Consider the following 17,071-nt stretch of genomic DNA (forward strand, 5'->3'; position numbering starts at 1 on the left):
ATAACACATTCATCAAATTATCATTCTTGCTGTAACGCACATAACACATTTCGTCAAATTATCAATCATTCTCACTATAATACTTGATCAATTTACAAATCAAGCAAATGCCAATTTGCTGATTATATATATATATATATATATATATATATATATATATATATATGTTGTTTCCTTTCCATAAGAGGGAAAAATATAATAATGTAAAAAATATGGTTAATTTAACTACTGTTATCTTTTGTTCTATTAGTTATTCCAATGATGGTTTTACATTTAAAGTAGAGTAATATATATTACTACCTATATCCTTTTTTCTTCATCTCTTTTACAAACACATATACATAAAGATGCATTTGCAGACTAAGTTAGACTACGATTCAATTCAGAAAGAGAAGATGACAATAGCTTATCTAAATTAGCTAAAAATACTCAGTTTGCAAAAGTGTTACTGAAGCAAATGTGCCGGTCAGCTTAAACTAATCTAAAAGAAAACATTTTTAAAACAATCAATATAAAAATCTCTCCATCAACACTTATACTACATACGATTTAGTAGAAGAAATGTTTTAGATTGACATGCATCATATTTACCCTAAAATGCAACTTTGAAGACAATATATCTACATTATGGCAAGAATAAATAACTTGTACAAATCACAAACTACTATAAAATGTAGGCCTCAGTGACTTTCATATTAACGTCTTATGTATGCCTAAAATATAAAACATGATCCATCATGATGTCTTAACAAGTTTTAGAAAATTAAATTAGTACCATTTTGAAAATAATACATATTTTGCTTATTTTATCTTTAAGTGTTTATAAAATGAAAACATTGTGTGAGAGAGAAGGCCATGAATATGTCACACATATCCATTTAAAAAGTGCTTATAAAAGTGGAGATACATTTTAAATAGATATAAATCAAGAGGTCAGAATTAGAATTAAATATCACAGAGCCATCTTTCAGATCACATAGATGTAATAGATTGCATTAAATTCAATGAACGGTCAAAATAACATATGATAATTGGGTTTTGTCATTTTCTGTAACTAAATGCCATTCTAAACATGGGGAAGTTTTCACTGTGTGCAAATATTTGCTTGGTAAAAAAGCAATTTAAAAAAAAAAACAAATAAAATTTCAAAACAAGCATTTCAGCAATCGCAACAAAATGTAACCATTATACATTGCAATTATATAACACTATTCTCAACTAAAAATTTAACATGGCAATGTTTAAAAATATTAATGTGCCAGTTACCTCCCTTTGCCAGTTACAACTTTTGTTTCCCTTGATTTTTCATCCAGAGTTTTCCACAAGCCATTCCAGGCAAGCTGAGTGCAAGAGATGCCATATAAATCACACATCTGGAATACTTTTGATTGTGAACTTATGAGCCACTAAAGGCTATAACATTAGGCTGAAAGAAGCCTGGGTTATGTGGCTGTACCGTTAGTAGTAAAGTTACCACCACTGGAGGCAGAATAACCCTCAATGAACTTGGCAATGTAGTCATACCCGGCCTCTCTGGCAAGTTCTGCTGCTGTCTGGCCTTCCTGCAGGTAAAATACAATTAATCAGTCAATAACAGATGTATAACACAAATTCAAATATAACACAATTGTGGTGTGGCTCCCAAAATTTTATATACATGTAATTTTCTTGAACACCTCCCCCCCAAAAATTCTTTCTTCAAATTACAAAAATATCATTTAAAAGTTTATTATCATTTTGATGTAGAGATTGCATATGAATTCTAATATAAGATGATTGTGGTGTGGCGCCTGAAATTTCAAATAATGTGTAAGAAGTTTATTCCTGGATCTGGTTGTTCCTCGCTAATGTTTTAAACTAACTTTTTTCCTTATCTGCGACAAAATATACAATCTGGTTGGGGGTCCTCCAGAGCTGTCCTTTAGCAGTGACTTCAATAAAGTATGCATCATTCATCAAAGAAAGCTGACTACAATCATCAAAAAAAACAAAGAACCCTTCATCAAAGAAAGTCAACAACAAACTAAATTAAAAGCAATGAATCTGATGGATTGTTGCATTTTCCAAAGTGACTGGAACATATTTACTGTGCTGTGAATGGTTCCTTTTTGCAGGAGAAACGTTTATGCTTATGATTACTACCAATGGTGGCATAAAATGCAAATTAAATTTCCGATCTTTTGAAACCATAGATATCTGGCTGTCAAGCAAACTGAAGATGGGATATCAGGCAAAGATGTTTAACTTTTTAATTTGTTGCTGTGTTTTCATTTTCTTATGATTGGCCTCATCCCCTGAGTAGCCTTCGCAAGATGATAGCTGCCTCCAGCTGACCAAAATTTGCTTATTGTAAGCAGACTTTTCTTTGTTCAAAGAAATCTGTCATGTAAGTAAGACTTTAGAAATTCCATGTTCTATGCTGCATATATGGCATAATAACTTGTAAGAAAATTGGCCATATTATCTGATCTTTTAACTCTGAGTGTTTGAGAAAAATAATATTTATATATCTGCTTCTGAAGCAGACCTATGACAATAAGCTATAAAGTCCATTAGACATTACATGTATTCTGGTGTCTTGAACAGTTAATGCATCTGTTCTTAACTGAGGAATCAGATCAGACTTCTGACTGTGAATTAGATGAGTCACTTTTTCCTAAAAGAGAGACTGATTCCTCAGTAGGGTGTATCTGAGGACATTGTGTATCAACCAGTCATTCAAGTACTGGAGGATGGGAACCCCTAAGGACCTACAATAAGCCATACCCATCACTCTAGTGAAGACTCTGGGACCAGAACTGAAAATGGGAAGTGCTTGAAAGTTTGAAAGATCTCCTGTCCCACACAACATTATAAATTTCCTGTGGTCTCGGCATGCAAAGCTAAGCATCAAGACAATCTCTGCAGAGTTGTGTGGCCATTTGGCATTCCTGACTGAGGTAGATGTCTCCATCTTGAACAGTTCTTTAAATACTTTGTTCAATGACCATTGTAGACTGTCACCTGAATCAAACTTTTGTGATGAATTCCTGTCCACTCTGAACACTTCATCTCAGGGTCATGTACAGGACCCAGTCTGAGTTCTGAATTGGTACTTTATGACCAAGCCGTTGCAATGAGAGAGATCATGCCTTTTCTTACCCCTCACAGAGGGAAAGGGGATGACACATCAGCACAGACATAATTGTCCTGGGTAAAGTAAGTTATTTGTTCTGCATATTGGAAAATAATCCCACAACAAATGAATTTGCTTTACATCTGAGCTTATGAAGTTATAGCAGTTTCCAAATACATTTCACTTGGGCAAAACTTGTTATTATACATGCCATGGGATGGAGATCGAAGTCCACTTCTGCAACTTTTTTCTCATAGATCTTTCATCCTAAAAGGCTCAACTTGATCTGGTGGGACCTGTCGCATAGCAGGTTATCATCCTAGGTGAAAGACACTTCAACAATTGTCAATGTCAATAAATTGTCAAAATGTAATTTGCTGAATTGTCCAGCATATTAAATAACATGTAGCTTCTTGTCACTCATCCCATAATTTTTCTGTCTTCTTGAAATGTTCTGAACCCACCATTTTTCAAAATGGCTCAATCACTAAGGCATTTCTTTCCTATGCTATTTAACCGCAAACATCAAGTTGATCAGCTTATGGCTGTAAAATACACTGTATCCCCATAAAACACATGATGTGAATTTTTAAACGGGGATGGGAGGGTTGAGTAGCCTAATACTGAAAGATGTCCTTACACTCAGGAGGTTGTATGTGTGCTATGACAATGTTTGTATACGTGTCACATGGCTTGCCCAAGAGAAAAACCCAAAACTAGCTATCTAGATTAAGTTTTAGAATATTAATAACCACTGGTGATCATGCAGCATAGTGGCTGTTTTTTGGCTAAAAACCTGGAATACATTAGTGATATGTGAGCCAGAAGGAATCTGTACAAATAGAAAAGTAATTTCATTTTTTTTAAATTGATGAAGAAAGATATATGACTCCTTTGTAAATTCACCCCACCCCCCAGATAAAGTGAACTTGCATATAACGCAGCAAGGTCTTGGCTCCTATTTTATTTCTAAAAAGTGGCTACAAAAATAAAGAAGTGAACAATGAAGTAAAACCATTTAGTAACATCCGATGATACTAACATCCAACAGTCACACTTTTAAATGTTAAAATGTCCCATTATCTTTTGATATTAAAGAAAAGTAAAAGTGAAATAAAAGAAAATGTCAGCAAATAAAAATGTATGCTGACAAAACTGCATAATCTCAATCCAATGATAAGGATGTCAAGATTGCTGTGTGATCAGAGAAATAAAAAAAAAGCAGTTGTAATAACTACACTTAGCAAGGTAAGCTGGCTTTATTTTGACATCTGTTGATGAGTGAATAAATTGTTCTTTTATACAGTATAAACAGCTAATCAACCAATAAATGCATCTCCAACTATTTACATTATAGGAAAGAAGCTTATAACAGAGTAACATCAGTGTAAATTCTTATTTAAATAACATATTATACACAAGCCTTTGCTTATATGTTTTCTTTAAAAAATGCCATTGGTATATAGGATCTTACTCGAGTGCTTATTTTCAGCACAAGATAGGCTATACCTGGCGGCCAGTATAACTGGTGGAGGAAGAACCCTGGAAAACCAAGGGAAGAACCACCGACCCACGAGAAGCTACTGGCAGGCTTTCCCACGTATCCACACTAGCCGAGCCTTGGACTTGAACCCATGCAGACAGAGGTGAGATGGCAGTGATCCGGAACGGTGAGCGCTTTAGACCACTCAGCCACTCGGGGCCCCAAGTACTTATTTGAAGTGGCAATAATGGTAATAATATATACAGCGGATCTTGTACAAGTTAACGGCAGTGATATATAGAGGATCTTACATGAGTGTTCATGTCAAATGGCAATAATATATACAGAGGATCTTGTACAAGTTAACAGAAGTGATATATAGAGGATCTTACACGAGTGTTCATGTCAAATGGCAATAATATATACAGAGGATCTTGTACAAGTTAATGGCAGTGATATATAGAGGATCTTACATGAGTGTTCATGTCAAATGGCAATAATATATAAAGAGGATCTTGTACAAGTTAACGGAAGTGATATATAGAGGATCTTACATGAGTGTTCATGTTGAATGGCAATGATATACAGATATGCAGTGTGACAGTTTATAGTGATGTCTAGCACTGGGGCATCATGCCACAGACATGTAGCATGATGTCCCACCCAGTCACATTATCCTGACACCAGGCCAACCAGTCCTAACACTAACCTCTTAATGCTGACTGCCAAGCGAGACAGCTGCTAGTACCATTGTAATAATTCTTTGTTATGACTCAGATGGGGTTCGAACCCACGACCTTCCGTATCCAAGGCAGACACTCTTACCACAAGGCCACCAGAGCGGTCAAAGAACATTGACTGTAACCAAAGAGAATAACATGAGAATTATTTTACCTTATTTTTCAATTTCCCATCAGCATTTGCTGCCATCAATACTTTTGTAATTTTCATGTGACCAAACAAAGCTGCTGCATGTAGTGCCGTCTCACCATTCTGAAAAATGGGCCATGTTTTAATTATGCATATCATACAAAAGACTTTAGGAAATAACTTTTAAATGATCAGCTGTGCAAGTTTGATTTAAAATCTCATGTCTTGAAGACCAACAACAAAAATAGGAAACAGATTTTCTGGTGACATTTGATGTTGAGGACCATCCTAATAACTTACATCTAGATATCATTCATATTCAAGTTTTTGTTCTGGAAAAAAAAAATATTTTCTCAGCCTCAACATTTTGTTTCCTTTAATTTCTACAGAATTGTAATTTTTATGTACTTTACCTTTGTTTGTTATTGTGATATACCCTTTCCCATAGCTTTGTGCATAAAATTGAATGGCATATTGCCCAGGAATGGAGATTTTACAACCTTGCACCCAATTCTCACCTCTAGAGTTTAAAAAGATAACAATATTTACCAACAACTGACATGAAAATCACTTTGCAAAACTTTAAAAAAAAATATAAACAAATTGCTTATTTATAAACACAAATCTCTTCACCAACTGGAACACATGGAGTAGCTGACAATACAATGACTGATGTGAAGGACTGTTGCCAAGGCAATGGGAGTCAAGAGTTTTGTAAAGGAATATGCCATAATTATGGATCTGACCCATGTTGATATGAAGGATTGTTGCCAAGGTAATGGCAGTCAAGAGTTGTGCAAAGAAATGTGCCTAATTGCTGATCTGACCCATGCTGATATGAAGGATTGATGCCAAGACAATGGGAGTCAAAAGTTCTTCAAAGAAATATGCCACAACTGCTGATCTGACCCATGCTGAAATGAAGAATTGATGCCAGGTAATGGGAATCAAGAGTTTTGCAAAGTAATATGCCATAGTTACTCATCTGACCCATGCTGATATGAAGGATTGATGCCAAGGCAATGGGACCCAATAATCTTGCAAAGAGATATACCATAAATGCTGAACTCACCAATGCTGATCTGGACAGGATTCAAGCCCAGTATCTACTGGCTGTGAGTCTAAGTCAACAACTCAGCCACCATGTGTAGGAAAGAAAAAATGCTAAAATGTTCCCATTTAAGTGGCATCAACACACAAATATTCCTCAGTGTAGGTTTGAATTTTGATTGGTCAAGTGTAATAGGGTTAAAAATGCAGAGGATGTGGCCACAAAATACTGAAAATACAAACATCGCTCAAGAATGAACATAATTAGGTCAGTGAGATAATTCTTTGTATGGTTGCGTCCTTGATATGCAGCCATATATTAATTTTCATGAGTGTAGGTGAAATACAGTCAAATATATTGAGGGTGTAACAAACATACAAATCCAATCTGTCAAACCAAAAAATAGTCACAGTAACCTAGTTTCAGTTTGACAGTTACTTTTCATAAGATGCATTCATATGCTAATTTTCAAGTTTAGGTAAATTAAAGGCAATGTAACTGATGGCATAATGAATAAAAGAATGAAGGAACATACCAGTGAATAAATGTATGAATGAACACAAGAATAATGGGGCAAAATGAATGCAGGTGAGAAAAGGCTGTGACAATGATGTCATTATAAACGGTGATTTGAAAACAGTGTCACAAAGCATGAAAACCAATTTTTCATAGTAAAATATGTTTCTTCAATAATAATGACCCAATCATAATACCTCAGAAGAACTACTACTACCTAAGGTATGACTGGGTAATGTATTTGAAGAAGAAACCAATTTTCTTAGTAAAATTCTTCAAGAATACTTACCCAATCATAATACCTTAGGTAGTAGTAATTCTCCTAAGGTATTATGACTGGGTAACATATTTGAGGAAGAAATTGGATCACATTTACAAAGTTTCTGCATTGCTGAGTTACTATCAATAACTCATTATCCCTGCATGCTATGTTTTTTGTATCATGAGGCACAATTCTTCTTCCGAACTATATGGCATCAATATTATTCATGATACACTGCAGCATTACAGAAAAGAATATTCAGCTCTATGATGATAACAAGTAATGCTGACTTTCTACAGTAAGAAATAACAAACATTCTGAGACCAGATATTATTTAGGCTGAAAATTACCAGCTCTGGAACTAGAGTATGAGTCTGGATTTTAGACCTTCTGCCACTAGATCTAAAGTAGATGATTCTAGGATGCACATGGATAGATAAACCATTGGAAAAAGTAGGGAAAGTTTGAAAAAGGGGCCAGAACATGATAATCATTTGTCCAAAAAGAAAATATATTTTTAATAAATAAATAAAAAAACATCAAAGTTCCACCCCTCTGCTCATGTGTCAGTGAAATAATAAATAAAAAGGTCTTTATACATCTAAGCATCCAGCAAAATGAAAATATATCTGAAACAGATGTTTGGAAGTAAAAACAACATTCCTTCCTACATTTCAGGTAAAAAGAAAAGGATCTCCAGTGGAAAATGAGATAAAATACAGACAGTAAGAAGAAACTTACCATTCACCATTTAAAATAAATTAAAGGTATCAGAGTATTTGTTAAATGGCATAAATGATCCTTACCGGAAGTAAGCCAAGTTTAGGTTTGTGTTTCAAGAGTTCCTCTACAACCTCTAGATGCCCTTTGTGACAGGCTTTAAACAAGGGTGTAGCCCCATCCTGTGAAAATAACATGACACAAGTGATACAGAAGTTATCATACCACCAAGCAATTTTGCATCAGCTGATTGAACTAGTGAGGGTATGAGATTTTGCAATGACTGCTTTTTATAGGATATATTCTTCTGTAGAGTAATGCAGATTTTAACTATCCAAAAGAAACATCTTTCAGCAGGTAATAAAAATGTATGAACTTGCTTCATTCACAAGTTGAACATTGTGAGGTCCAGTCTTAAAGCAATCAAAAGTGATTAATCAATTTTCTACTCTGTCTTTTATTTGGAAATTGCTAAACACACTTTGCCTGATTATGAAGCTTTTTGTATTTTACGCATAAAAAGCATCTAACAGTTACCTCTCTAACAGCATCTACATCTGACCCAGCACTTATAAGCTCTCGCACTATATTTGCATGACCCATCTGAGCTGCAATCCATAAGGCGGTGGCATTATCCTGGATAAGAAACATAACATACTTGCAATCAAAACATTAAATTTCCTGTCATTTTTATTTAGCAACAACCTATTCAAAATTTCACTCAGTAACATGCAACAAATAATAATGTATAATTTTGCATAAAAAAACCCATAAATGACTGTTTCACTGAATGATGTGCCTCATCTGAGAACACGTTTTGCTGATGCAAGTTAGGCACCTGGAATCCTAGCATTTCATGGTACAAAAATTGGACAAACAAAAATAGGTTGCCAACTTTCAGTTTAATTATTATAGATCTGGGATGTGCAACCTGTGTCCCATTGGCCAGATCCAGCCCATGACTTAGTTTTATCTGCTTATTAACATTACTGGGTGTGGTTTAAAAAACCTGCTTATCTGACCTGGACCCTGGATGAGGCTGCACATGCCTGTTACAGATTATAGTGTTTTGGCTGTTGAATACTGTGGGTGAGACAGATGTACAATGGATTAAATCCGAAAGCCCCATGTGCTCTTGATGAAACCACAACATTTAACTGTACGAATGCTATCATTTATTTATTATATGCCCTTAAATTGTATTTTTATTGCTTTTCACATAACTGATGCTAACAGAGATATGATTTGAGGGGAAATTTTGTTCTAATTATTTTATGACTAAATCATGCATAAACAGTATGATGTGACATGGTTTTATAAACAGTTGCCATTATAGACCATCTGTGACATCATGTTACCTTGCGACAAATTTTGTAACACCTTAATTGCACCCAGTAAGTACTGATGGCATCTAGTGAGTGGAAAATTTATAGATTATCCCAAGCAATGCATTTAGCTGGGTATATAATAAAGCAACTTGTGTTAAGGTATTGATGAGGGATGACAAGGTCTGAAAAATATCGAAGTTTTTGAGGAAATCTCAACAGGCTGGGAGGAGTGGGCCACATGAAATCATTCCTTAACCATATATCAGGAGGTGGAGTATCGGAATGTCAAGAACACTGACTGGATGCCACAAGATATGTGGCAATAGAATATATATAAAACTTGTGAATCTAACAATCAATGTCACTATATTGTGACATGCAATCTGATACAGCATCATACATTTTCATTAAAAATACATCGATCATAAATCCACACATTCATCATATTTATTGATAAACAATATGTTATTCATAATTGTTTTGATAATTTCATATAGCAATCATATCTGTTGATAAATTACACACACACACAAACACATATGTTGATAGATCCATATATCTGTAATATATGTTGGTAAGTTCCATACTGACCAATCTGTTGACATGCAAGATCATTTGTGATGATTTGTTGAAATTCCAGACTTAGACTGTATCCATTTAGGAACAGTATCATTTTGTTATATCTACTGTTGAACTTTCTTCAGGATGAGTAGAGTGCCAGTCAGATTCATATATCATTAATTTGCATTATAAATAAATATCTAATTCACATGACTGTATTAAAATTTCTGCGGAGCCAATCCCACCTGATTTCATCCTGTTACAATCAAGTCCTGTTAACTAATTTCATCCAGCGTTGTGTTTAATTGTACATGTACTGTGTGTTGGCATTTGTCCATAATTATACGTTATGTAAATTTAATTTGTATTGTGTGATTGACCTTTGTCCACAGTTGAGGTAGGAGTTTAAGCCCACCTGACTATCGTCTTCTTTTATAAACAACATATTACATAGTTAATTTTCTCTATGATTGTAGATTATATATTAAGATTGCTATTATTATTATTTGAAGCTAAACATGTTTTCATGGATTTAAATTCAGGAAATTAGTTTTCTCCCTGGGAATACCTCTTCTACCTGTCGTTTGCTATGTTCTTTTCTAAAGTTTGAGTATGTTATGTGTTTAGACTTTAATAAACAGTAACAAAGAAAAAGTGAAATCAAGCTTTGAAAAATTTAAGAAATAATTTATTTCCCTGGATAAACAATGTAAAAGTGAAAAAATAAGAAGAACTGATGGTTTTAAGAAATTGCATCCAGAAATAATCCAAGACTAATACACAAATTAAATTTTAGAAGTCTTAGTAATGAAATGTTCTAATGAAACTTTAGTTCGAGTCCCAACAAAAAATCCAAAATGAAAGGCGATGACTTATACTGTAGCCTTTATATTATGGGTGTGTCTACAGTTCTTTGTTGATCCACAAACAATATTTTGGTGTTTGAATTTCCGAATAAACTTTAAATAAATGTCTTTGTCCAAGAATTCTGTAAGAGCACTTAAATATTTCCATAGAAATGAATGAATCTTTTAGAATCAAAATAGTTTAAAGAAAATTTAAAATATAACTCAACTGGTCACAACAGAAAAAAACAAAACACCTTACGTCCCAGTGTTTAGAAGCCTGACTGACTAATTTCTCTATACACAAAGGTTATACAGTCAAATAAGGTGCAAAATAGATACATGTATGAGGTCACATTCCAGAACACTTGAGAAGCTATTTACATGTCTAAGGTCACATATTGCAGTACAGCCTTGATCTCACTCTATGTAACCCACAACAAAAAATAAATAAAAAATGTTCTTTACTTGATTCTCAATCAAGGTCAGGAACTAGGTCAGCAAAAAGATATAAAGTTCTATTTTTAAGTGTTTTCAACTAAACAGTCAGGTCAAACTAATTTCTAGAAAGTATCAAATTCCACTAATCAAAATTACATTACTTAACATATAATGAAATAATAATAAAAAGATTCAATAAACTTATAAACAATTAAATTAAATCAAATATAAATTAAATCAAATTTACATAAAAAGTAACAGACCTGATCTTATTTACAACTAAGAATGTTCTGGAAATTAACTTAAGACCCTCATTATGGTTCTCATATTTTGTCTTAGGTTTATATGTAAGGGAGAAGAAAACAGAAAACCTTTGTTCATAACTAAACATCAGCGTTCTAGTTGTCTTCAGTTTAAATTTGAGAGGATTTATTTATTCAAATTATTCACTGGCATTAAAAGGTGTTCAAAAAATACTTTCAGACTAAATCACTAATTTGGGTTAACAAACAAATTCATTTTGAAACATTTTGGATTATATCACTGTGATACATCAAGACTGTTAGCACATCAACATTATTCCAAAACCTTCAAGATTGGAGTTCATTTGGAACATGACTGGAATTCATTTGGAATAATCTGTACTTTTAAACATTTTTATGACTATCTGGGATTTACCTGACAATACTTTCTAATTTTCTTTTTGTATTCAAGGGAAACAAGTTATTTGTTGAAGTTTACTAAACTTCTTGATTTTCGTTCTTTTCTGTTACTTGGTTTAAGACCAAAGAGTCGTAAGACCAGTTTTACCTTAAAATAATCAGGGATAATATTAATAAAACAGCTTATTTCGCTCTCTTTCTTTAAGAGTTTAAATTGCAATGAATCATTTGTTAGGAAATATATCTTTAAAAGGTTGTACAAAACTTAGACTAAGCTTAGGAAGTAACAAGGAGAAATATGTATGGTCTCAAACAGTGAAGGAAAAGATCTCCATGTAAGCAAATAACCCTACTATCTGGAAATTCTTAAAATACATGAAACACATAGAAACATATGAAAATGATTGAAAATCCTTGTTATTAGTTTCATTATGGCATATGGGTTACAGGAAATTTTATTATGAAACTCCACACAAAATGTTCTGCAATTACCTGTATGTCACAGAACACCCTAACTGATTAATAAATTAAACAAAACAAAAACTGATCCTGCAGAATAGCATATCTTGTCACAAAACCATATGAATGTCACAAAAACCGAAAACAAATCCCTTAATATTTTACCAGACTTTGAAACTTGTAATATACCATATTTCATGTATTTTCTGTACCCTTTAATTTTTCATACACAATCCAGGTATCAAAAAAATAATTATTTATATGTATCATAATTTTTTCGTACTTATCACTTCGTATTTTTTGAAAAAGTCCATTAAATTATTGGACATAAAATTTCTACTAAGAAGATTTACATTTGCAAAAAAAAATCGAAAATAGTATATTGCCATTTTGTTTTTACAAAAATTAATAAATAGTTTATGCATAAGCATGGGTGTCCGCAGCATAGGTCAAAGGGGTCACATCACCCACCCACCCCAAAGTCATATATATATATATATATATATATATATATATATATATATAAAAATTCTGACAAGTTTAATCATGCAAATGAAGCTGATAATATGTCGCAAGAGTCTGTTCAAAATGCTTAGTAAATATTAGCTTTAGTTTCAGACTGCTTGCTATACTAACTCTCTGGCCATGACTGACTGCCCCCCCCCCACTGCAAAATATCCTGTGGGCACCCAGTGCATAAGCTCTCTTATTGTAATTACAATATCTAATGGTGTTTTTAATATTAACAAATAGACAAGGACTTCACAGACCATACCTTTAAATATTATCGTTAATTAGTTCTCCTTATTAAGTCTGTCACCGTAACAAAACACCACATGTATTTTAAATTGAGTTCAGAAGACCTTTGATGTTTTCTTATACATCTCAGTACATGCTAAAGTGAAGACCACAGACCATTGGTCGACTAGTCTTATTGTTTCATTATAATCATACAAACATAAAATATAAAAACCTAGTCATTTATATGTAAATATGAAAGCCACGACACCATTAAATCAATTCGCATATATATAACCATATTCTATCTTTTAAGTGCTTGTTCTGTTTTGTCTTGAATATAATTAGCATTTTATTGCAAATCTATTCTACAATATACCCAACTAGTATCTTTATTGGCAAGTTCGAATAACAAGTAATGCATATGATCGCTTATCCTTATAACATATGCTCTATGGACAACGGCTTCAATAGCACATTGACAGATTTTCATTTCCCTTAAGAGTGCATTATTTCCCTACAAGCAGCCTTGCTGATTTGACCTCTTCTGTCAATTCTTGCACTAAACTTGGCTTGAACAGGAATAACCAAAGCACTAAGCATGTTTAATTACCATGTAAATAACAATGCATAGCCATGTGGTTGTTTTGACAATGTACATCGTAATTAAAACAAGAATGAATCGTTGATTTAGCAGTGTTTATTGATACTGAAATATAGTATGGTCGTAATACATGAGGATAATCACAATCGTCAGGTAACATTTTTTTTTCTCTTTGCAAAAGCTACAAATAAAAACCATCTTGAATAAAGTCTTGGAAACTGACAAAATTGTGTTTCATCTCTCTCTCTCACAAGCACAAGCATGCGCCTGCGTGCATCAACTAAAACGTAATTTCAAGTTCTTTATATTTTTTTAATGCAATTTGATAAGGAGATTATTGTTGCTGTAAAAGTACAATTTGCACTTGATTTCTTGACAATGTGATCTCATATTGTTGCATATAATTCACCAATAAATAATGCCCATAATTAATACATGTTCAAACCATCTTAATCATTTTGCGAACATTATACAACAGCTACATATGCTCTAAATGCAGACGAGCTTGCACACTGAGACATAATCCCCTCTCTCTCTCATTCACTAATAATAAAAATCTTTTTGAGTACTTTTATTTTTATTGTAATTAGATTCTTTAGGTGAGAGCAGAATGAGACAGAAAATGTTTACTTTGTGCATTTGTACCATTATGCTGTCGAGTAGCGTGTGTTCTGCAGAACTTGTTCAGGTACTATCCCTTTTCGTACACGGTCAGTACCACCAAATGATAATTATTTATTTTAGAGATAATTTTTTGTACACTGAAATTATTATTTGTTTTTTCATGTACGAAAAATAACATGAAACATAACATGAAGCATGGTATTCTAGCTGATAACACAAGTTATGATACAAATAGACTCTCTTTCAACACACACAAATGCACACATATATACCTTTCTCTTCATATCTATATCTGCCCCTTTCTCTATAAGGAACTTAAGCAGTTTCAGGTGACCATTCTGGGCAGTGATAAAGAGAGATGTCGCACCATCCACCATCTGGGAATGGATATCAGAACCAGCATCCAGGAGTTCCTTCACTACATCCAGATGGTTACACTGACAGGCTACAAACAGAGGGGTACCACCATCCTGCCATGGATAAAACATAGAAAATGACAAATCAACAACAGCAAGCTCATTGTACATTTTCAGGGATTGGCATAATGTTTTTAGCAGTACTTAAATCTGTGCATAGGAGAAAAATGGTCCTATACTTTTATCTCTTTCTTATGTGAGCTGATTAACTTCAAATATATAAAAGAGACTGAGGTAATCACAGTATGATTCTGACTAATAAAGAACTCTCTGAAAGCTATAGCACGTTCCATTAGAACACAAATTTGGATATAACACGATTGTGGCGTGACTCACAAAATTTCATACACATGTACTTTTCTCATACAGGACATATTTTTTCTTTCTTAAAAAGTATAAAAAGTAATGTGTATAAAGTTTATTATCATTTTCGGGGAAGACATTTCCTTACTGGTGGCAAATTATACCATCTGGCAATTTCTTTTATTGAAATTTTTGACTGTTTAAACTTGTATATACAACCTTGGGTTTGGATTGAAGAAATTCAGAGGCAACATGAAAGGAAGCCACAAACTTGATATACAATGCACTGGAGTTTATCTATTGCTAGATAAATTCTTTGTCGATATTGACTAATAATGTTAACAGTGAACTGTTATATCATGATCTGCTTATTCTGACTTCTGCCCTGAGTATGGTACGCTGTCAGATCTCTGCATTTTTTACTTTATAACATTTCTGGAAGTGGAAATCAATCAGACAAGGCACTATATCATAATGGATATTTCGGACGAAACAGTGTCGGATTATTGGCTGCTCACTAGTAATTAATATATTTTATCAGACTCTGTATGTGGATGGTAGTAAAATTCCTCTTCTTTTCACTCAAAGAATTAAATTCTTCAGAACACTCATATTTTCTGTACTAGTCCCTGTCAAGAGAACAGAACAGAAAACTGTGTATTCATAGTCTGTTGGACCTGTTTTAAAATAAAATTTCTGACGCATGCATGGAAGACAGCATCACTCTGTCACAAAAAAAACCCACCCCAAAAACCTGAGATCTAATTGCTGGTTTCCTTAAGCTACCAGGACTAGCTACAACAGACCAACTTCTGAAGGCAGGATAAGTAACTGCTATAATCGAACAAATGATGGCTAATTCCTTTTCTTGTATAAATGTACCCAGAACACAAATAGCTTTGCTGAAAATTCAAGGAAATTGATCACCTTTAAAGCAATGATTGTTCTGATAAATACTAACCAAATGAACAAAAATTAAATCTGGATCAATGTTCTACAATTATGTGATGTTGTCGACACAATAAGAAACAGACATCTGTTTGGTCCTCCAAAGATGTTCTTTAGCAGTAACTTTAATAACACATGCACCCTACATTAAAGGAAGCTGACTACAATCTTCAATAAAAACAAATAACCTTTCAACAAAGAAGTTGGCATCAAACTTAAATAAAAGCAATGAAAACTAATAGACTGTTGCATTTCCAAAGTGACTGCAACACATTTATTGTGCCATGAAAGTTTAATTTTTGCAGGGAAACAAATAAGCTTACTCACTACCAATGGTGGCATAAAACACAAATAAATTTCTGATCTTTTCAAACAATAGCTATATGGGTGTCAAGTTAAGCAAAGATGTTTCTTAAACGTTTTAATTTGTCCCAGTCTTCATTTCCCTATCAATAGCCTCAGCAAGATGATACTGTCTCCATGTGACCAAACTCAAGGCCAATTTAAGTACATGTACATGTAGCATGTAAACAGCTATAAGATGTGCTACTGGCAACAACTGTAGTGAATTGTTAATGACAATGTTTTAATAATAATAATGTGTTTTCAAACAGGATATGAGTCGTACATAAAGTTTATAACATGTGCTCTATACTCAAATTCATGGATTTATTAAATACAAGTACAGTATTTAATGGATTGTGGATTGCACTACACAAATCCAACTTATAAATATTCAATTGTTTTTTCTGACTAGTTTGTCTTCATTTAACCAAATGCACATATTTTTGTTCCCTCCCCCCCCCCCGACCCCCCACTCACCATATTTGAGGTAAATGCATCATTATCTTCAGTTAACTGACTTAGTTGGTTATAACATGGTTCGGTCTATAACATTGTCAGGTACTATGGACCCCAACTACCATGTTATAGCGGGGTTGCACTGTATAGATGTAGCATTTGACTTAATGAAAAGATAAATAATAAAGTGTTCATATATTCCATCTCTACTTGCATCTCCCAATATAATGTTTAGCACTTGGAACAATAACTATGTTCACTTTATTCCAAATCCAGTTAATTCATTTATTGACCATGATGCTTCAGTTTACCGTCAATGAATAG

The 17,071-nt window shown here is 33.5% G+C and overlaps 1 protein-coding gene across 1 annotated transcript in view; it reads right to left on the reverse strand.

The window, feature by feature from the left end:
• Positions 1 to 211: 211 nt before the first annotated feature.
• LOC149806320 (uncharacterized) overlaps positions 212 to 17,071 on the reverse strand; it is a 43,385-nt gene continuing 26,525 nt past the window's right edge. Inside the window, exons 5-9 of the mRNA XM_089972211.1 lie at positions 14,552 to 14,749; positions 8,555 to 8,653; positions 8,104 to 8,199; positions 5,493 to 5,591; positions 212 to 1,562 (exon numbers count right to left, since the gene is read on the reverse strand). Of these exons, the coding sequence (XP_089828337.1) occupies positions 1,443 to 1,562; positions 5,493 to 5,591; positions 8,104 to 8,199; positions 8,555 to 8,653; positions 14,552 to 14,749 (612 nt within the window). The 3' untranslated portion in view covers positions 212 to 1,442. The remainder of the gene's footprint in view (positions 1,563 to 5,492; positions 5,592 to 8,103; positions 8,200 to 8,554; positions 8,654 to 14,551; positions 14,750 to 17,071) is intronic.

Source organism: Sinohyriopsis cumingii, chromosome 1, assembly GCF_028554795.1.
Source record: "Sinohyriopsis cumingii isolate HCF-2022 chromosome 1, ASM2855479v2, whole genome shotgun sequence".
Lineage (NCBI taxonomy): Eukaryota > Metazoa > Mollusca > Bivalvia > Unionida > Unionidae > Sinohyriopsis > Sinohyriopsis cumingii.